We start from the raw sequence: 21,691 nt of genomic DNA, 5'->3' as shown, positions 1-21,691 counted from the left end.
CAGAAATAAATATGTAATGAGTTCATATTTTGTATCTGTTTACAAATGTACACATTCGACTTATTTGTCGGTTTTGACACTTTTCTGTGACTCGTAATCGATTTTCTTGCTTCTCGGTTCAGATGCTAATTTTTTAGTTCTGGTGCACAAGGTGATAGTGTTCTCTTTGTCTGACTAAGTATAAATCCGTTAGAGTAAGAGAAATAGCAGTTGCAATGTTTCGAATGTTCATTTACTTACTTCGAACGCTGCCCACTCTGGCAGCAAATAATACAATTTTCTGACACAGCTAAGATTTTTGGCTTTTGGTTTGATGAAATTGTAACTTTTACATCAACAGTAACGACTACGTGAAAATCATGGCTGGGTCAGCTTTGAGGCGGCTTATGGCTGAATATAAACGTAAGTTTATTACTTGATTAATATCCCTTTGTTATTCTTGCTATTATCATTGCATTTACTTCATTTCACTTATATCATGAAATAAACCTGAAAGCTAACTTATATAAGTTCATAATAATGTCGTATGTGTAAAATAATAGTAGGTTTACTAAGCTATTGTGCCAGAGAAGTAACAAAACTAAAACTGTTTAGTACAAAACTAAAATCATAATAAAAAGACCATTATATCGCTCCTTAAAAGTATTATGGCTGGAACAGTTTAATCTACCTCGAAGCATCCAAGCAAGCAATGTCTCTTGCTTCACATATTGACTCTTAATAGTAGATTGCAACATCTTTTCTAATATACTGAATGATACTGATAGCAAAAAATACTTGTAGTCACCTATTGATAGGACCATACATCTATGGTATAATATAATTCAATTTAACTACAATAGCATAAAGTTCCGAGTCGCTTATTTTGAAAGATTTTTCCTAGTGGTCTCGCTGGAGAACAAACGGAGAGGTCTGTGTTCAGCAGTGGACAGCTCTAGGCTGCAATGATGATAATGATATATTTATAAAATTCGTTCCAAATTTAGTAAATAAATCTAAATAATACTGTTACTCTAAAACTAAGTGCACAAAAATTCATTAGTTCTAAGCATTCATTATACTGTTATCTATTATGTTCATAATGATAGCTCTTTTTTTCCTAATCATAAGGCTATAACGACCATATGTATGAAGTCAAATATTGCTGCCATTTGTTTAAATAATACATATATCTTGCCACATCGATCAGAGTTAGACAGCATAGTCATTAAAGAATCAAATGAACTAGTAAGGCGACAGTAAAAAATAAAGTGACAACAATTTTTTGAAATACACCTGTTTTTGCTTGATTAAGCTATAAAAATTATTTAATTTGAAGAGAATAGATTCAACTATTATTTAATTTGAAGCAACCACTGTATATCATTGGTTTAACATTTTATGTGACAAATTTTGCCCTCTTCTATTGCTTAAAAATAAAAAATATCTGATCTATTCATTTAGCATAATAATAATACTGCTCTACTTTAAAAAAATACATTTTTTAATCATATCTCAAGGCACATTGCTTTCTATGAATAATAATGTGAAATGGGATAAATAATATATTAGACAACATTTTAACGGTTACTTTACAAGTTGTCCATTCATTATGAAAGCAGAAATACAAATATATGTTAAAGATGCTTATATAACCGTTCTTTCAAGTCTTTCCGTGTTTCTCATAATATTTTGAGCATCCTGTATATCTCATTATACTCGGTAGGACATATTTTTCTTTTATGGTAAGCGATAAAACTGCCAGCTCCATATTTTCATTCTCAATATTCAGTATTAATCTCATCGCTGGACTTTTACATGACTTAAAATAACCATCACAGTAATACATTCTCATATAACCATTCTAATTTGACATCAATCAACAGTATTTGTTTAATTATAATATGTACATGCTTTTTAAAACACTTTGCTAATTACAGAACTGACTCTCAATCCCCCAGAAGGCATAATAGCCGGGCCCATTAATGAAGAAAACTTTTTTGAATGGGAGGCACTAATAACGTAAGAATGTATTTTAGTGATATAACTTCTGCCATTTTCTGTATATTATATGAGAATCAAATTAAGTATATCATTCCATAGATATGAGTTGAGTTACAGAAAACTCTTAGACATGAAAACAATGTGAAGTATTTTTTCTTATTGAATGAATAATTATAGATTGAATGAATTCATTATAAAGCATGCCAAATAGTATTATCTAGTTCTTGAACAAACTGTAATATTCTAGATTAGTAATAAAGTGATCAAAAACTCTTTTAACCAATGTGTGCATATAAAATTCAAGTAATGACTCTTCCATCTAATGCTGTGACATCTTATGTTTCGTCTAGTTTAATATGTTCTATCTCTTTTACAGAGGTCCAGAAGGCACATGTTTTGAAGGAGGCATATTCCCCGCGAAACTTGTTTTTCCGCCTGACTACCCATTGAGTCCACCCAAAATGCAATTTATTTGTGAGATGTTTCATCCCAACAGTAAGTGTTATTTTACAATTAGTTAAGAAATTTAATGAATATCTTATATCTACTGAACGTGGCAAAGAGGCCTGGTACTTGTGTACATGCCCAAGCTTACAGCAACTTGAAGTCTTGGAGCGCCACTCTTGACTATGGAAATGTCCGTTTAGAAATTTCAAATAATAAAACATTTTACAATACTTATACTTCTGTTTCCAGTATACTCTGATGGTCGTGTCTGCATATCTATCCTGCATGCTCCTGGCGACGACCCCATGGGCTATGAGAGCAGTGCTGAGAGGTGGTCGCCCGTGCAGAGTGTGGAGAAGATATTACTCTCCGTTGTCAGCATGTTGGCTGGTAAGTTATGACAGTTTACTTAGTTCTTCAATCATCTGGTATTATTTGTCATGGAATTATGTAACAACGTTAATAAAGTTTTTCTTGTACCCATTATTTACATATATTGTGTTAATTTATAGTGTATTAGCATACACTTATAATTTTGTCTACAACATTGTTCAATTTGATTAGCAGCTTTGTCTTAAATCTGACAATATATATCAATAACTTATGGAAAAACACTTTCACATTTGTACTTATTATTGTGATATGATAGTGCTGTTGCATATGCATAAAAGCAGAAATACAAGTATATCAGTTATATAATATATAACTGATGAAGTGCTGCCAGCTGTTGTTATAATTAAGAAAATAAATCTCCTTTCAGAACCCAATGATGAGAGTGGAGCCAATGTAGACGCTGCCAAAATGTGGAGGGAAGATCGTGATCAGTTCAATAAAATAGCAGAGCGGCTCGTAAGAAAAACGCTTGATTTGCCTCCGCCGTAAAATGTAGCTATAAGGTCCAATTTACTCTTTATTTTTCCCGTTGTCAAGCGATTCCGAGCGATTCTATAAGCGTTATATAGAGAAATATATACATTGTTTCACAAAACTTCCATACCTTTTGCACATAATCGAATTTTAGGAAATAATTACTAGTTAATCGATGTTTTAGCGAATATTCATTGTTATAGCGAAATTTCTTGGTGACTTCATTGGATTTAACGGAAATGTTTATATTGTTCTGACGTCATTTGTAAAACGTCCAAATAAGCGTGCGTTTCTACTAGGTATTTGTAGCGAGGGAACTCTTTTTTTTGAGAATCAACAAAAGTAGTTCATTAACATAACCTTCTATTATCCAAGTTATTTTAATGGTTCTTGAAAAACTCATCCCTCGCTACACTACTGTCGCTTGAATACATTTTCCTCTGAATGCAGTGTTTATTTAACCTTTTATCCGCCATTTTATAATAGCAAAAGCGTGTTTTGGACGCCATCATGCAATTTTGTCTTTTAATACCTATAAAATAGAACTAAAGCTAATGCGCGTTCACAGAACATGAATTGTTTTGAGGTAAGCTTCATAATTAAAAAAATATACCAGACAAAGCAATACGTTACCTACGATTAAGCAGCGTCAATACGTATGCTATGCATCCAAGACCGTGCTTTGTCATGTGTATGAGTGTGGCGGTTAAAAGGTAAAATTCAATGTAAAATCACCCTTTTAAATATTAATATCCTGTTGACCCTGCGAATGGTATTTATCCAGGTCTCTTCCATTAGTGCAATCCCAGTTTGCGTCCTACACTGGCATCCAATAAATTAAAGTGTTATGGTGCACGAGTTACCAGACAAAAAAAAATAACTCATTGGTTTGAATTTGAACTCGACTGTTTTAAATATGTAATTAACGTCACTTACAATTCGAATTGTTAAGATAATAGAATATTATTGTAATACTAAATGTCATATCTATATTCATATCTTTGTGTTGATCCTTCAATGTCCTCCATAAACACCACCATCCAATGTAGTTATTCTGACTAGTTAATTCCAATTAATGTTAAAAATAGTTGTTTTTGCTGTACCATCAATGTGTAGGGTTATAAACAAGTATGCCAATTTTAACTAAGTATATAATTACAAACAGATTTTATAATGTTATTGTATTTATTAATTCAATAGAATCTATTTTCTTGTACATGTAAGACAAGCTATAAATACTATTTAATCTATTTAAAAAATATTTTCAATAAAAAATATTAATTTTTTGAAATGTTTTTATTGTTTGACGTAACTACTGTGTAACTACATTGCAGAAGACTCTTTCATCCCAATAACTCTTTATAAAGGTGATGAATGTCAATGACACAAAACGTCATTTTGGAATTGTCAATTTAATTAAATATGGCAGCTGGTAACAATGCCTTTACCATGGAAATGTATGTCTACACGAATATCAACCTTATCGTCTGTATTTTTATTATCTTTATGGCTTATTTTAGTCTTGAAATATTCGCGGAACAGTAGGGAAGCGGTTTAACGGTGATAAAATATGGAAAATGGTAGTTTTGTTTGTCTTTTTGGTTGCGTTGTTATCATCGACTGTAAGGCGGTACATAGTTCGCGGGGACAGCTAGTCTTAGGCTCTAGACAGACGGACTGCATTTCAACTGCAATCCAAACGTAAATTTGCAGTTCGAATGAAAAAAAAATATTATGTTTGTCACCCGTCATTAGATGATTTTGGCAAATTTTCGATTATAGTTCCTGTTATTAAAACTACACATTTTATTATTGATGACTTTATTGCTTTTGACATAATTATCAAAGTAGTGAAGTATCTACATAAAATAAAATAATTTAAGATACGTGACCAACATTAAATTGGAGTTCCATCGTACTCTGCAGCTCTTGCTGCAATTAGACACATCTTTTTGTATATGGTGCTTACTTCTTTGTATTTATTCGGCCGGAACAGTGCGTAGGAACGCAAAGTATGTTACCGACGTTTTTAGAATCTGTTGAAATAAAAAAATAATTTGAACACTCAAAGGTATGTTGCTAAGGTGTAATCGCACGCCATGTCGGTCAATGAGGTAACACCACGTCTGCGAGAGTCGAAGAGGGATAACGCTGCAGACGACGAGGCGACAACGACATGCGACCATAGGTCGGGCCTGTGGGTAGCGAGTATCGCACCTCCTGGACAGTTAACAGGCCTAGAAGGAGAAGGACGTCCTACGCGTCCCTTATTACGAGCAGTGAGGGTTCGGCTCTTTACACCCACTCAAGAAGAATACCAAATGACTAAGAGTAGCCAGAGTCGAGTAGAGCGTGCTTGCACAATCCCGTGACCCTGGCTTAGGCAAATGTGTTGGCTCGGGATGTTGTAGTTAGCAACAAACCGGCATTATTCCCATTTAGTGTCCTCGGCGTGGGTTGAAGTTATTAGCTGCTAAAAAAGGGTTTAATCGCAAATAAAACAGTAGTTATCTAGGTTCTCCTTATATAACTATCACACAAATTGTGGTTACCGCTGCCATAGTATCCACACCAACACGTGTTAATCCCATCGCCTTCACGTGTACCGGAGTCTGAACGTTCATCAGGAAGAATAGAACAACTTTCCTGTTTTTCACGTCCATACACTGCCAAGGTAATTGGTAAACCGCATCCTTCAATTTCTCACTCTGAAATCATTCGGAACGGCATAAATGCATCACGAAAACCATTTCGATACCAGAAACCATGCATTTTTAAATGACACATAATAAGATGATGTCGTCCTCAATAAAACTGATAAAACCAAAGCTTGGACTAGTTTGCCCCTAAGGTCTATACTAAATTAATTCTCTGGGGTGTGATACCTTACAGAAATACATTGTATCTAGCAGCAGATATTAGGTCTCGTAGTGGAGTAGACTTCTAGGCAGTAAACATCTGCCTCCATTTCAATTCCTAAGCTAATAGATAGAATAGATACTCAGATCATTTTTTTGATGGTCTTGTACATTTTTCGACACGGTTCTAGTTCAAACATATAAATATAAAAAAAAATATGTAAATATCATACCACTGATCCAATCATTTCGAAAATTACGTTCATTTGTATTAAAGACTCGAAGACAATGACCGTAAGTGGGCCGTAGCACATAAGAGCTTCTGGACTCTGAAAGAAGTAAAATTCAATTTCGACGGTGTAAGCCGTGTTGGTAAAACTATAAGCCATATTGTATTTGTTTAGGGGGCAAGTTAATACCAATAATTCCAAAGCTAGTAGATTTATGATTGGTAGTTTATTTTATTACCATTTGAGCACATTCAAGAAGCAATAAGCAGCAGGATAGTTGATGAAACCATAAATATACGAATAGTGTTGGGCCAAAGGTGTCTGTCATGGCGTTCGTGAAACTGGAACAAAAATATTTTAATTGCTTTGATTCTTAGGTACTTGTGCGAAACTGGCTAGCGCACCGTAAGGATCGCAAGCTACAGAGTATCTTAATAAATTAATCCGAATAATTGCGATATATTTTTTTTTTAATTGTTTGTCGTTCCGGTTGGATTTTTGCAATACAATTTTGATTCACTTCCCGATAAGCTAGCAGGCTGAAATTTTTAAGGTAGCTTCGAGCTCAATGATAATACAATTAACAATTATTATAAAATTGGCTGAACCGATTCTGATAACATTTAAAAACATGAATACTTAGATTTTTTAAATCTATTAATTAGATCCTTCACAAGCTCCAAGGAAGGGATTTAAAAAGTATCACAAAAACCCTAAGTGGCCGTAAGTACTTACTCCAGCAAGAAGTTATGATAAGTAATGCAATCTTTTAATTTGATAAACACATCTTTCTCTTCTGATTCAGAGTAGAAATAGTTTTGTAGCATCGTATTCGTTGTATCATCAACCGTGTCTGCTGGTGTTGGGAAAGTAACTAAATGGTTAAGTAATATTTTAAAGTGCCCATAAACGTGAAAGATTATCAAGAATACTGTAAGGTCAACTAAACAAATGCAGCATGAACAAATGTATGTTGAATACCTGTAACAAAATACTTTATTTTAAGATCAATGATCTTAAATAGGAATGTTTGTGTTCTGGTACTGACAAGCACAGTAGTCGGCACAATGCGTAGCTGCCAGTAGAAAGTTACTTTGATAAGCTACCAAAGCTAAAAATATAAAACTCAACGACAATGCCTATTAAAAAACCTATCACCCTTATCATTTAACTGACTTTTCACCCTTTTTAATTTTCGTTTACATCGAGTTTCAACAAACAGCTAAGACAGACAATACCTATCATAGGACACGTTACAATCGGCTTCAGTGCAGTACTGCACTGCACAACTACAGTACTGCAGAGTGATAAATGGTCTACGGCATGCTAGAGTACATGTAGGTATATAGTGATGTTATTTTTGGCAATGGACAGAACTTAAATGTCCTGTCTTAAATGCTTTGAGTTTGGTGAAGTTATGTTTATGTTATATGTAATTTTGTATCGGCTTACTATTTTTTAGTAAATACACCGATTTTTCCTTCAATAACAAATCGTCGTTAGCTGACGTGAAAGTTTATTTTGCGATTTCATAAACGTTTGTTAGTACCTACTTGCATGACTATACTTACCAGTTATAAGCCAGAGCTATATAATAGCTATTCAAGTTTGTAGTAGAATCTCTAGGGAAATATAAATAGACTGCGAATTCGTAAGTACTGTTAACCAATTCGCTGTGTTTATAATTACCCTTCGCAAAGTTAAGATAGATAGGTATTGCGTTGAATAAGGTAAGACCGATGAACATCTGACCCAAGATGACAAGTGTCACCAGGTGGCTATATTTATGCATCATTACGTGCATCTGAAACAAATATTGAGATGGAATAATATATTATTAAATGATGTGACGGTTTACTCACGCGTATTTATCGGGGTAGCCCGACTAGTTTCGGACCAAACCGGGATCGCGAGTCGAACCGCGTTCGACTTCGAACAGTTCGACTCGCGATCCCGGTTTATTCCGAAACTGACAAAACCAAAGCTTAGACTAGTTCCCTCTAAGCTCTATATTGAGATACCTATAGTATATTAACTCTGAAGTGATACCTTACAATAGTAGGTGACAAAGTTTAAGTCTCACCTTCATAGAATATTCCGATTTTTGACGATGGAAAAAGAGATGAAATGACGTAAAATATGTGACGAGCATCTTCTGATATTTTGGATTTAACGGTAACAAGATACATCGTGACTGGAACAAGAATATTCAAGAAATTGAAATGGTCACCTAGAAGTTATGTAAAATGATTATTACATTTTGAGATAAAACTTACCAGTGCGCAAGTAGTCAAAAAAATTGTCAAACACATGTGCCCTATTTGCAGCATATTCAGCTCTTTGTGTTTGGCTATCGTGTACCCTATGTTCAGAAAAAGCGTGATGGCATTCATAATTATTATTATAACGCCCCTGAATTTTGATATTTTCCATGTCTCTTCCCCAAGTACTTCGGATGGCCAAAAAAATATGGTTTTTAATGTTATTCGAAGCATTCTTACGTAGAGGTAGTCTAAAGGATTTTTGATCCCCCTGAAATACGAATGAATGCCGTAGGTATTGATTAAATCTCCGCTTGCTCTGCAATAAGTCACAGTTCTGATAAAAAAGGTTATTTATTCTTATGTAAAAGCAATTCCATTTAAAACTAGCGATGAGTCTGCTTTGTTGTTAAGCTTTTGCAAACCTCTTTGTGTTACGTCAATGCGAGTGAGGCTACTGACATTATTTCGATCTGTTTTTTGAAGGGTTATAGAAAAATCGTTAAAGACAACGACTTACTTCAAAGCGTCGTCCAAGAACAGCATTCTCCACAAGTTCATTTTACTTACGTCAGCTCACTTGGTACTTAACTTTATGCTAATGCCGGTCAATCCGACTGTTCTTTTGTTCCGCTATTATTGTCGCTCAATTACCGTTAATAGTTACAGTTGAGATCCGCACTTTAGCAACCATCATTCGTATTTTACAAAGCTTATACAATTTTTATCTTGCCTTATACTTCGAAAATATTAGATTGATATCTATACATATAATAAAATTGTAGAAAAGTGAAAACTGTACATCGATTTGTAAAACAAGACAGATCGCCAAACTTTCTTAAGCTACAGGTGTGTTTCTCTATACATTTTAAACGTTGTTATGACATTCACTGTAATTTAATCTTGTATCTTTTACAAGCACACTTATGCTATCCATATTACCAAAAATCTGCATATAATTTTGCAAGAACAAAGCATAATTAGTGTTCTTGCAGAGTTATCTTCTCCTTATAACATTTCCTAAATTAAGTACCTACTTATATTATAATTTATTGAAGGCATCTTTATTACCAAGATAGATTAGTAAAGTAGCATTAACAATTGTAACCCTTCCAATTAATTTATTTCGCAGAACCCATTGCTGAAATAGACAAGACGAGGCTTATTATAACGCCATATAGTATCGTCCCACGTTTGCATTAAATAGTGAAATGTAGGTTATAAAGTAGTATTTAATAGTAAACTTCAATGCAATATTTAATCATAAATTGCATGCTTTTAATGTGCCTGTGCCACCTGTCCGGCTTCTGCCGGTTGTGCACAAGTCGGTATTCTATTTGCATTTGTTTAATTGTCATGGTCTTTACTGGCCGAAGGTAAAATGAGATGAAAAAAAGCATTTTTCTTCTCTATTTAAATCATACTTAAACAGTCCATTTCTTTTTACCACTGGAAATCCTCTTAGACTTTGTATAACCTTGGGAAAGCGAAGACGAGACCGGTTAAAACCGCCGGAGTGCTTCACCCTTCTCTTACCCAACTAACGCGATCCCAGGCAGGGTCGCGGAAGCACCGCGCGCGCCATCTTTAACAATTGAATTTGGTCATCAGATTCCCCCGTCTGCCGCCAAAGGCCATTTATGGGGGCTGATGGAGGGCATTGTCAGCCCTCCTTCCCCTTAAGCTTCGCACTTATTGGGAGGTCACTCGTGAACACTCGCTCCCTTTCCGCGACTTCTTTAAGTGCCATCACGTCCTCACCTCCAGGGTATGTCGTGCATCATCATCATTGTCTTCTCCAGCGAGTTTAAAACAGTATGAAGACGTAATGATAATATATCCCTGCTGAAAGGAGGTCTAATTATCTTACAAAATGATTGGAATGCATAAAAACAGTCCGTTTGTTATTCCTGTTGCGTCTACTACTGACTACTATCTAAAGTCACTTTTCCATGCGAACGAAGTCGCATTTGTTTTCTTCCAGAACTGGTTTCAGTTTATGATCTACATATCTTGTGATGATTTAATTAACGCTTCCCTTCTTGTTAAAGCTTCAGTTTGTTGCTGTAGTTCAGTTTTCGATATTCCTGTACAATCCATAAGGCAAAAACACAACGTTCTATTCTGCATGTATTGGAAGTTGGAACGTATAAGCGAGATCTTGCTTGAGAGAAATGGAATTTTACAGTCATCGAAAACGCAGGAATAGACATTGAATCGGAACGAAATTAAAGAAAGAAATTAAATATCTATTTAAACTATAAAAGCTTTTGAGATTTAAGAATTGAAATTTTGCGCGCAACATACGAACGATAGAGCTTCTCTATCTTTCTGCCCAACTACACCTAGAGTCAGCTAACATCAACATGCGCTATTTCAGGTTTTGCGTATAAACTATTAACTGTCTCATGTGCCAGAGACTGAATAACCTAAATTGGTTGGGGGTGGTCGCCCACATAGGCACAACTTGTACTTCGGTGCAGGGTTTTCAAGTACCTTTCTGGTCTAACAGAGAGACACTGTCAGTCACTTTATGTATAGCTCCTAACTTCTTATGAACTCCTGGTACATGGAAAAAGACCGCGAAGTATATGTATCGATTTTCATATTCTGTTTTATCTGTGGGGAGAGCGAGCGTCGGAATAAACAATATGGACGCTCGCTCTTCCCACAGATAAAACAGAATCTGTCTGTAAGATGTATTCTATGACATCTTTGTGACATTAAGACGAGAAGATGTAAAAGAAAATTGAGAAAATCTAAGTCAACAAAACTAACCTACTAACTAACTCAACTTTAGATAGTTATGATTTATTACTTCTCGGAGCTCGTGGCTAAGCTATAACTGCATAAGTGAATCGATCACAGGTCAAGCTACGCTTGGCGCGGTTAGACCGTAGATGGGTGACCATCTTTGTCATAATCAGTTCCCCCGTGTTTCAGAAGGCACGTTAAATTGTGGGTCCGGGCTGTTATTCATACATCTGTGACAGTCGTTACAGGTAGTCAGAAGCTTGAAAGTCTAACAATCAGTCTACAAGGGGTACCGTGTTGCCAAGGTCATTGGGTTGAGGAGATCAGATAGGCAGTCGTTTCTTGTAAAACACTGGTACTTAGCTGAATCCGGTTAGGCTGGAGGCCGACCCTAACATAGTTGGGTAAAAGGCTAGACCGACGATGATTTATTATTTTTCGAAACGTAATTTAATTGTTCTGGGAAAAAAAAATTTGAATTAGTAATCCAAGAAGGTGGCTGGGAACGGTTAAACGAAGGAAGTTCAGAACAGTTAAATATCTACCGTCGTTATTTTTGATGGCTCATATGTCTTTAATATTGACAAGGTACAATGTAGCATCCTAACCATTAGAAATTACAAAGTTATTCAAATTAATACTAACCATGTTCTACGAACACTATGCCTACTATAGAATACTTTTAAAGAATTGTGGCTTTTGTTTAAATGAATCAGCTGTATCATGGTGTCGTGGAACTGGTAGGTAGCAATAGTTTCGTTAATATGATTTTTGATAGTTTTATTATCCGTTTTCCACCTTCTAGCTGCAGTCTACCATCAAACTTCAGTGTAGTACCTCTTTATGTAAGGTTAGTTCTTGTGGAAGAGAGGTAGCGTTATGTACCACAGGACAAATTATAATCTATTGCAATAAAACGACTTTTAAAGCAGAGATTTATTGGTTCAAAATTCAAAATGAAAATAATTGTCCTTAATGTGTTTAAATTAGAAAAAGGAGTGCATGACTAAGAAAAAGGAAAATTTCGAAAAGTCATAGATTATAAAAATCTGCAAGAAAAGTTTTAAGTGCCATAGCGAAAGTAGGAATTTTATCGTAAGCGCTTTGTTGAATTAATCGGCAGGAACGGTACGAAGAAAGGTGAAGTACGATACCGATGTCTTTATTATCTAAAAACAGAAATAGATACGACACGCTTCATTTTAATCGATCATTAGAAACAAAAACTCTTTACAGTTTTAAATGAGACGCTTCTTTTCCGTAAGTAAAATATACTTTATGATTTTCTCCCTAACTACTGTGCAATCCATACTTAAGTTACGTTAATAGACAGTACAGGAACAGGCAGTACACGCGATATTTTATATATAGGTTAATAAACCCTATATATAAAATATAGTCCCCCGAAACGTCCTATCATTGTTTGTGATATTTTATATGCATCAGAGAATCGGCTATTATGTATTTTCCGTATTCCTGAGTGATCCGTAAAATTTGTTTTATTTTTTATACGTAGGTACTTCACGTTGTTTCTGCACCAAAAATCCCCCAAAATTTAAATGGAAAAACAGCGTTTGCCGGATCAGCTAATATACAATTCATTTTTTTCTGTCATGTCCAGACAATTACACAATCCTTACCGTTGCCATAGTTTGGACACCAACAGCAGTGAAACCCATCGCTTTAACGTGTATAGGATTCTGAACGTTTAACATGAAAAACAGAATCAGTTTTCGGTTTTTAGAGTCCATACACTCCCAGGGTAACTCGTATATTGCATCTTTCAACTTTCCACTCTGGAATGAACGTTTAAGATTAATGTGGAACTACTACTGCCACTTTTTGGGATGACTTAACAGTAGGTATCTTCCTCACCACTGTTCCAATTAATTCAAAAATAATACAAAGCTGTATCAACGCTTGAAATATTATCACAGTCAGAGGTCCGTAACGTATCAATGCTTCTGCACTCTGAAACAAAATCACTATTAACCTTAGAGTACTCTCTGCATCCTAGTTTGTTCGTTTCAGTTTATTTTTCATTGTATGACATAATTTAAAATTAAGGAAGCTGAAAAGAAAGCTTAAAATAATAAAATGTATGGTTATGGGTTCTAGTAACAGCACTTGCAAGTAAAAAGCGTACTGATAAGTGGCGTCACACGAGATTGTATTTCACTGTATTCCCTCCCCTCATCATCATTGGTTTAAGAGATGAAAAATATATATTTTTTAATATTGAGACTAAATATATTTTTTCTCAAATTTGTAACAACTACGCTAGATGAACAAAGATTTTTGTATAATATGCGAGCTCTCATGTTTCACGAAAAAGAATATCGATTAAGATTTTTTAATGCTTTCCATTTTCTCTATCTACGCATATTTTACATAAAAGTTCATTGGTTACTTTTATTTACCATTTGGGCACATTCAAGAAGCAGTAGGCAGCAGGATACTTGATGAAAACTGAAGTATACTAATAACATCGGACCAAACGCATCAGACATCGATTTTGTGAATCTGTGAAATGAACTTTTATTAAAGAAACCGGTTTTTTTTTCGAAGGACCTTAATTATAATTTCTTAGGTAAAATTGAATTTAGTATCTCTAGAGTTAGCTGAGTATGCATCTATTAGGTTGAAAACAAAAGTTAAGAACTTAAATTTTTAAAGGATGGGTTTGGCTATGGATACATAGGTATTTTTGGTACAAAAATAGTTATTAACTTATTAACTGCAATTCGATCTTTCGGTCCAATCTCGGTAAAGCGCATTTGCGTGGATCTAACAGTTACAGGTTCGTGAGACTTTTTTTGACGAAACCAGTTCACTTGTGTTTTTGAAAGCACTAACACTTCAGAGAAAAAATGGAGAGGCCATCTTTGTTAAAATCTTTTTACAAGTTTAGCATCCTTAAGGATGACATGACATAAAGGATGCTAATCCAAAAATTCCACATCCCATGAATGTATCGAGTGAAGCCAAATTAATTTATTCGAAACAGGATTAATGAAATAAACAAAAGGTAAATCGAAGTCTCGGAAGCACTCCTTCACACTACAAGTGACACAAAAATTTACATGACGCGAGAAATAAGTCCTATTTGCGTTACATTGCCGCAGATGCTTATCAATGTTGTTACCGGAGCTGCGTGGCTCCGCAATGTATGTAGCAGGCGGCGACCTGAAGAGTGATCGATATCGCTTCCCGCGCTCCGTTACTGGGAGACCCCACAGCGCAGATTTTGTAGTAAACGATAGTTATAATGTAGTTATTGAAATATCGACGAAACAAGTATTGTGTTCTTTAAATTATTATTTTAAATGATAAACATTAAAATCACTAAATTAAACAAGCTTTGTTCGAATGCGGAGGTTAAATTCGCAAAAGTGTAGTAAGACCGCGTGGCCTAGAGGTAATGGCGCCCGACTGAACGATCGGGCGACGTGGGTTCGAATCCCGCCGCGGTTATTTAGTAGTATCTTCACTTTTGGAGTTTTCCCTATCAAACTCCAGTTACAACTTTTTGTTTATTTACTTGAGAGCTTACATTTTTACAGACAGTTTTGCATCCAAGACTCAAAAAATAGGCTATGGCATCAATTTCTACGATGAAAATGGTTCAATCTAAAAAGTTTTTTCTGCGTGACCATTATCTGCATCCAGATGATATACTTACTCCAATAAATAATTGTGATAGTCAATGCACTCCTTAATTCTGACACAGACGTCTTTTAACTCTGATTCCGAAAACATAAGGTTTTCTTGTTTCGTATTGTTTGTCCGGCTTACAGTAGCAGCCGGTCTCGGGAACGTAGCCATCAGATTCAGGAGTATTTTGAAGTGGCCGTAAATGTGGAATATCATCAGGAATAGCAATAGATCAGCCATACAGACGGCGTGAGCACAAAGATAAGAAGCGTACCTATGGAAATAAATCAAGAACGAAAGCAAAAAGTATGATCTCACAGATCTAGTAAGTACTTAGGTATAAAATTTTCTGCTTTGTTTTGCATATCTACGGTATTATCAACTAACCAGTCAAACACAGCCACTATAATATAGCTATTACGATTTGTGGTAGCGTCTCTGGGGTGATACATAAACACAGCAAGCTCGTAAGTACTGTTCACCAAATACTTCTGGTGCAGTTTACCCTTCGAATAGTTCAGGTAAATAGGAATTACGTTGAATAACGTTAAGCCGACCAACATCTGGGCGTACAAGAATAGCGTCATTAGATGACTGATCTTATGGATTCGTTTGTGCATCTGTAACATAGACTTCTTTAGTTATCTTACTTTAGGACATTATAAATGCAGTTCATCGTGTTTTAATATGAAATAATATAAATTCTTAGAGTATACCTCCTTAGAGTATGGCGACTTGTGAGCGTGATGAAAAAGGTGCATCGAAGTAAGAAACCTTACGACTATATTTTTAAATTTTGGATTCATCGGAAGTACTGAAGATCGTGACTGAAATAAATACGGGGAAAATATTTAAATACACAATATTGATTTCCTGTAGTCGAGATTTTCCCAACAAATTTTACCCAACATTACGACCGCCTTATTCGCGTGTAAACTAAACGCACTCAACCTAATTCAGCATAGGTTTCACAAGGTTTAATACGTGCTGCAAACGTTTTATGTACTTTGCTTTCCACGATGTTGAAAAACGGTCTCTCAAGTGAATAATTATATGACTGCACTAGAATAGCCACAACAAATTCCTCCAGATTGCTCCGGAGCAGTGACGACCATTATATAGGACACTGAAAATATCAACCCATGTACCTATGTTCCGCGATTTTTGGTAGTTTGATATATAAGTACAAAACTCGAGGACAGTAAATGTACATGGGGTGATTCCAGTATATAGCTATTCCTTTTTAGCCGCTTTTGGTAACCAAAGTTACAATGATCAACTCACCACTGTCAATGCAGTCAAAAATACAGTTAAGAGCATATGGCCCATTTCGAGCATTCCCAGAGAGCTCTGTTTATCCACTAGATACGCGACATTCGAAACCAAAGTAAAAATATTGACGCCCAATGTGGTAAGGCTTCTGTATTTCGATATCTTCCAAGTTCCACCAAAAAGCTCATTCGGCCAGTAACAAATGGAACGCAGGGCAAAGCGAACGATCTTCACATATTTGTAATCCAAGGGACTGGTAATGCCTCTGAAATGTACAGTGAGTAGGTGATCAATCATACAAGCCTAGACCATTTATAATATGGAAGACATAGAACTCTGTGGACCAATAAATAAGTCTCCCCAGCTAAGCAACGAAACGAAACAAGTTTAATAAACTCGACAATTTTAGCTAAGATGAAATGAATGTTTCTAAGTGAACTAATAGAAACAAAAACTTACTCCAAGGCATCTTCCATACCCAACATTTTGAGAAAAATAGTCCCCTTTGAGACCCTATAAGTGCTAAGTATACATACGTATAAAGTGATTAAAGTATAAGCGGAAACGTATGCAGTTGTGAAGGTATAATTGAAAGCCTGTTTGATCACTGTATTAGCGATTGATCTTTAATCGTTCACTGATAATTTGATCCAATTTTCTATTTTATTATGCTTTTAGATGGACAGCTATGCTTTGTCTGCCTACTAATCTTCGTTCAATTTCTTGTCTATCTATCAATCTAGATATGTTAACTTTAAACTTACCCCACTCGCTGGAGCTAGCTCAGTCGTGACCTGAGATAAATTTGATTTGTGACCCCTTTCAGTATTTAGGGCATTTATTGATTTACTTCTCGCTCTAAAGGGTCTTTGCACCATTTTTAAAAATAGTAGGATAGATCGTGTTTTCGATCGATGTGTGATTTACCCAAAAGAGAGGAAGAAACTAGAGAGATTTAGAGAAAAGAATAGAAGATTTACTGGTCGTGGTCATAAAAAAACGCTCGTTTTTTGCCGTACGGTAAGAAAAATAAACAAAGGTTGTGGCCAGTACCTCATAGACTAATATAATGAATCTGCTCAACACCGTGTAGAAAGTAGGTTCACTTCAAAGGTCTTGGTAGACCTAATGAACGTAGAATATATCTAGTAGTTTTGAAGAAGTTTTAGCAACAAAAGCAGAGAGCACTAGATTATCTAGATAAAATAGTATAACCAATGTTCATATTTAAAATCAGGAGAAAATTAAACTTGAATACTGGCAATTTATAAAAGTCTAATAATATATAATGAGTAGGTACCAACATTAATTGATAGAATTATTTTTCCTTTGTAATTTTCCAAAAATTCCACATCCCATGAATGCCAATTTAATAATGTCAACAAAAATAATGTCAACAAACAATAATAAGTTAGATTTTTTTGATCAAAACACAAGAGGCTTAAGAACTAAATTAGAACAATTCAGAAATAACATACTATCATTTAATTCCGATCTGTATGTTATCACCGAATCAGGATGCAATACATCCATTCAAGACGCGGAAATTGTCCCGCAAGGATATAACATACTACGTTGCGACCGAGCGGATGGAAGAAAGCAAGGCGGCGCGCTTCTCGTGGCCACGCACCGTTTCGAGCTTAGACAAGTGTGCGTGCCGGACTTATCGACGAACACATTTGAAATGGTTTGCGCGACAGTGCATTTAAATAATCGGTTTTTATTTTTGTGTTGTACTTTTTATATTCCTCCGGGTAGTTCGGACAATGAGTACATGACTTTATTTAGTTTAATAGAAAAATTAAGTGATAGATATATGGAAATAATTTTAATTGGTGATTTTAATTTATATTCTTGTAATTTAAATGTTATTAACTATTATGAATGTTTTGTATCATATTGTTAATTCAGTCAGAGTAACACAGTTCCTAATTGCTTGGGTAGGCAGTTGGATTTGGTTTTGAGTGCAGGGTTTAGTGGTAGCATATCGGTGGAGGCGGCGGACGACGCGCTCGTGCCGGTGGACCCGCACCATCCGCCGCTCGCGGTGAGTGTGTGTCTCGCCCGCGCGCCCGCGTCCATCGTCGATAGTGTTCGTACAAGCGATAGACCGCAGTAAAACTTTTTTAAGGCAGATTATCAATTGTTATATAGTACGTTAATGACAACAGACTGGAGTTTAATGTATGATTTGCAAGATGTGGATGAGGTGTTGAATTTCTTCTATGATACTCTGTACGGTATATTATTATACATTAGACTTGTGTGTACCTAGAAAAAAACCAAATCGGGTTAATTCCAGATTTATATACCCAGAATGGTACTCTTCCGACTTAATTCGAGATTTAAGAATTAAGGCTCAGATTCATAAGAAATACAAAAAAACAAAGTTAGCTAGCGATTACTCAGAATTTTCGAAGTATAGAGCCCATATTAAAAAAGCAATAGAAATAGCTCACAATGAACACAAGCACAAAATTCAAAATCAATTTTCAAAAGATCCCAAATCCTTTTGGCAATACATCAGGACAAAGAGAAATATGATTAATAGGCAGAGTATCATAAAGGATGGTCAACATCTGAGTGACTATGAATGTGCAAAACATTTTGCAGAATTTTTTGAGTCTGTTTATACAAAAGACAGACCTAGATTAGATGCGCAGGCGGCGGCGGCGTAGGCGAGCGCGACTAGTGCGCGCGTTCATATAGGGACTTTAGGTATCAGAGAGGTACGGGAAGCTCTCATGAATCTTAAAGCGAAACGATCATCTGGCCGCGACGGAATACCAGCATTTCTGTTCCGAGATTGTGGCAGGGTACTACCAGAACCGCTTCAATATATTTTTAACAACTGTTTAGAAAAAGAGATCTTTCCTGCGAGGTGGAAGACCACGCGTGTTATTCCCGTACCTAAAGGTAAGTTAGGTCCAGATGTCACGAATTATAGGCCAGTAGCAGTACTGTCAACAGCGGCCAAAGTGTTTGAGTCTGCCATTCAACGCTGCATACAAAGGCAAGAATTTATTATAATGGTAAACGACCTACCGAAGGTTGTTAGACACGGGGCATGCTTACTATTTGCAGATGACCTTAAATTGCTGCTTGAGGTTAAAAGTACTTCTGACTGCGAACGATTGCAGGATGACATTAACAGTTTGGTGGAGTGGAGTTTTAATAATAAACTCTACTTTAATGTATCCAAGTGCTCAGTTATGTCATTCACTCGCGCACGGACGCCAATATGCTACGAGTACAAGATAGAAGCCGCACCATTACAACGAGTCTCGCAGTTTATACTTTGTTATAAAAATGAATAGATAATAATAATAATAGGTATAGGTAATAATAAGTAATACATTCATAAATAAAAATAATATTGTGTTCATGGGTAGGTATAAGTTTAGTTAAGAAACAAAGAATTAACGTATAAATAATTATTTAAATAGAATTAAGCATACTGTTTTTGTAATGTGTTATAGATATAAGTTGTGAGTGCTTAACTGTCGCATTAGGTATTGCCTGTAAAGATAGTTTTAAGTTGGTTAATAAATAAATAAATAAAAATATTCGAAACAGGATTAATGAAATAAACAAAAGGTTTATTTATCACAACTGTTTAACCGCAAATGTGTCAAAATATCAAAAGTAAGGTTCAGTTTGTTCCACCATTTTCCACAAGATGTCACTGTGCTTTGAGACCGCTTTTCTTAATGGCGGTGTTAAAATTTTCCGTGTATACTATAAGGGAGTCGAGGATTTTTATATTATTTGGTATCATTTTATGTAATACTAGCTGTTGCCCGCGACTTCGTCTGCGTGGTTAGAAGATATAAGTTATGACTTTTTCTTCGCTCCTATTGGTCGCAGCGTGATGATATATAGCCTAAAACCTCTCTCGATGAATGGTCTATTCAACACAAAAATATTTTTTCAATTTGAACCAGTAGTTCCTGAGATTAGCGCGTTCAAACAAACAAACAAACAAACAAACAAACTCTTCAGCTTTATATATTAGTATATAGATGCCAACGATATCTTCGCTACGTTTCATCGATTTTTAATTTCTCGCGCGGAGATTTTAATATTACGATAACTCATTACCTATTCACTTTTTTGGTGTAGTGTAAGGTGTAGGGCAATTTTGTTCTATATTACATGTATAATATATCTAACTTATTTATTTGGATAACGATTAATACTGTATTGTTAAAAATAGGTTCGTAAATAACCCATAATTTTACTGTATTAGGAAGGACCTAAAAATGGTTATTGTGGGTTATCCTTGGAAGATAGACATATACCACCGCGGACTTTTTTGTAGATTTATTAAAGAGGTACAAACCCGCCATACATAGTTTTGTTGTAACTCAAAAGGTTTTGGCAGCGTTCTCGAGGAAAGCTCTCGAATGGCTTAATTTTTTCCGACATCTTTAACTAATATCGTTGTAATATTGTCAGTTTACACAAAACCTAAACTTATTATACACTAAAGCCTTCCTCAAGAATTGCTCTATCTATTGTTGAAAACCGCATCAAAATCCGTTGCGTAGTTTTAAAGATTTAAGCGTTCATAGGGACATACAACATGATGACAGAAAATGCGACTTTGTTTTATACTATGTAGTGATTCGGATTAAAGTATTTTGGTAACCACGACCAGGTGCTTTAATCAAATCAACCCCCAGCTTAACCCTCCGATACCGAGAGTTAAACAACAACTTTAAAGCTGTTAGCGCAAAGGCAATCGAAGTCTCGGAAGCACTCCTTCACACTACAAGTGACACAAAAATTTACATGACGCGAGAAATAAGTCCTATTTGCGTTACATTGCCGCAGATGCTTATCAATGTTGTTACCGGAGCTGCGTGGCTCCGCAATGTATGTAGCAGGCGGCGACCTGAAGAGTGATCGATATCGCTTCCCGCGCTCCGTTACTGGGAGACCCCACAGCGCAGATTTTGTAGTAAACGATAGTTATAATGTAGTTATTGAAATATCGACGAAACAAGTATTGTGTTCTTTAAATTATTATTTTAAATGATAAACATTAAAATCACTAAATTAAACAAGCTTTGTTCGAATGCGGAGGTTAAATTCGCAAAAGTGTAGTAAGACCGCGTGGCCTAGAGGTAATGGCGCCCGACTGAACGATCGGGCGACGTGGGTTCGAATCCCGCCGCGGTTATTTAGTAGTATCTTCACTTTTGGAGTTTTCCCTATCAAACTCCAGTTACAACTTTTTGTTTATTTACTTGAGAGCTTACATTTTTACAGACGGTTTTGCATCCAAGACTCAAAAAATATTCAATTTCTTGTTTATCTATCAATCTAGATATGTTAACTTTAAACTTACCCCACTCGCTGG

The 21,691-nt window shown here is 35.5% G+C and overlaps 2 protein-coding genes and 2 non-coding genes across 4 annotated transcripts; 3 read left to right on the top strand and 1 right to left on the bottom strand.

Annotated features, from left to right (window-relative positions):
• The first annotated feature begins 149 nt into the window (after positions 1 to 149).
• Positions 150 to 3,738, top strand: LOC113495798 (ubiquitin-conjugating enzyme E2 G2). Its single transcript, XM_026874741.1, has 5 exons — positions 150 to 402; positions 1,920 to 2,001; positions 2,360 to 2,478; positions 2,680 to 2,820; positions 3,191 to 3,738. Exons 1-5 carry the CDS (start codon positions 360 to 362, stop codon positions 3,310 to 3,312), a joined length of 507 nt encoding a protein of 168 aa, XP_026730542.1. The 5' UTR covers positions 150 to 359; the 3' UTR covers positions 3,313 to 3,738.
• Positions 3,739 to 4,399: 661 nt separating this feature from the next.
• Positions 4,400 to 15,716, bottom strand: LOC113495924. Its single transcript, XM_026874923.1, has 8 exons — positions 15,083 to 15,716; positions 13,811 to 13,923; positions 13,218 to 13,406; positions 7,121 to 7,379; positions 6,624 to 6,726; positions 6,389 to 6,484; positions 5,850 to 6,005; positions 4,400 to 5,333 (listed from the first exon to the last, which is right to left on the bottom strand). The coding sequence occupies exons 1-8, from the start codon at positions 15,292 to 15,294 to the stop codon at positions 5,277 to 5,279; spliced, it is 1,185 nt and encodes a 394-aa protein (XP_026730724.1). The 5' UTR covers positions 15,295 to 15,716; the 3' UTR covers positions 4,400 to 5,276.
• Positions 14,802 to 14,874, top strand: Trnaf-gaa. Its single transcript has one exon. It is a non-coding gene; the product is annotated as a tRNA-Phe (tRNA).
• A 5,722-nt stretch (positions 15,717 to 21,438) lies between the features above and the next one.
• On the top strand, positions 21,439 to 21,511 carry Trnaf-gaa. Its single transcript has one exon. It is a non-coding gene; the product is annotated as a tRNA-Phe (tRNA).
• Positions 21,512 to 21,691: the final 180 nt, after the last annotated feature.

Source organism: Trichoplusia ni, chromosome 7 (genome assembly GCF_003590095.1).
Source record: "Trichoplusia ni isolate ovarian cell line Hi5 chromosome 7, tn1, whole genome shotgun sequence".
NCBI classification, from domain to species: Eukaryota; Metazoa; Arthropoda; class Insecta; order Lepidoptera; family Noctuidae; genus Trichoplusia; species Trichoplusia ni.
Note: the sequence above shows the minus strand (reverse complement) of the source record. Positions and strands in the feature narration are given on the sequence as shown.

Excerpts from the sequence above, each read along its gene's own strand:
- LOC113495798 (XM_026874741.1), top strand. The coding sequence starts at position 360 with ATGGCTGGGTCAGCTTTGAGGCGGCTTATGGCTGAATATAAAC. Across the intron at positions 403-1,919 it reads GCTTATGGCTGAATATAAAC|AACTGACTCTCAATCCCCCA; the intron begins GTAAGTTTATTA and ends TGCTAATTACAG. Across the intron at positions 2,821-3,190 it reads CGTTGTCAGCATGTTGGCTG|AACCCAATGATGAGAGTGGA; the intron begins GTAAGTTATGAC and ends ATCTCCTTTCAG.
- LOC113495924 (XM_026874923.1), bottom strand. The coding sequence starts at position 15,294 with ATGGCTGATCTATTGCTATTCCTGATGATATTCCACATTTACGGCCAC. Across the intron at positions 7,380-13,217 it reads GGCAGTAGTAGTTCCACATT|TATTTTGTTACAGGTATTCA; the intron begins AATCTTAAACGT and ends CTTAAAATAAAG. Across the intron at positions 6,485-6,623 it reads TTCTTGAATGTGCTCAAATG|AGTCCAGAAGCTCTTATGTG; the intron begins GTAATAAAATAA and ends TACTTCTTTCAG.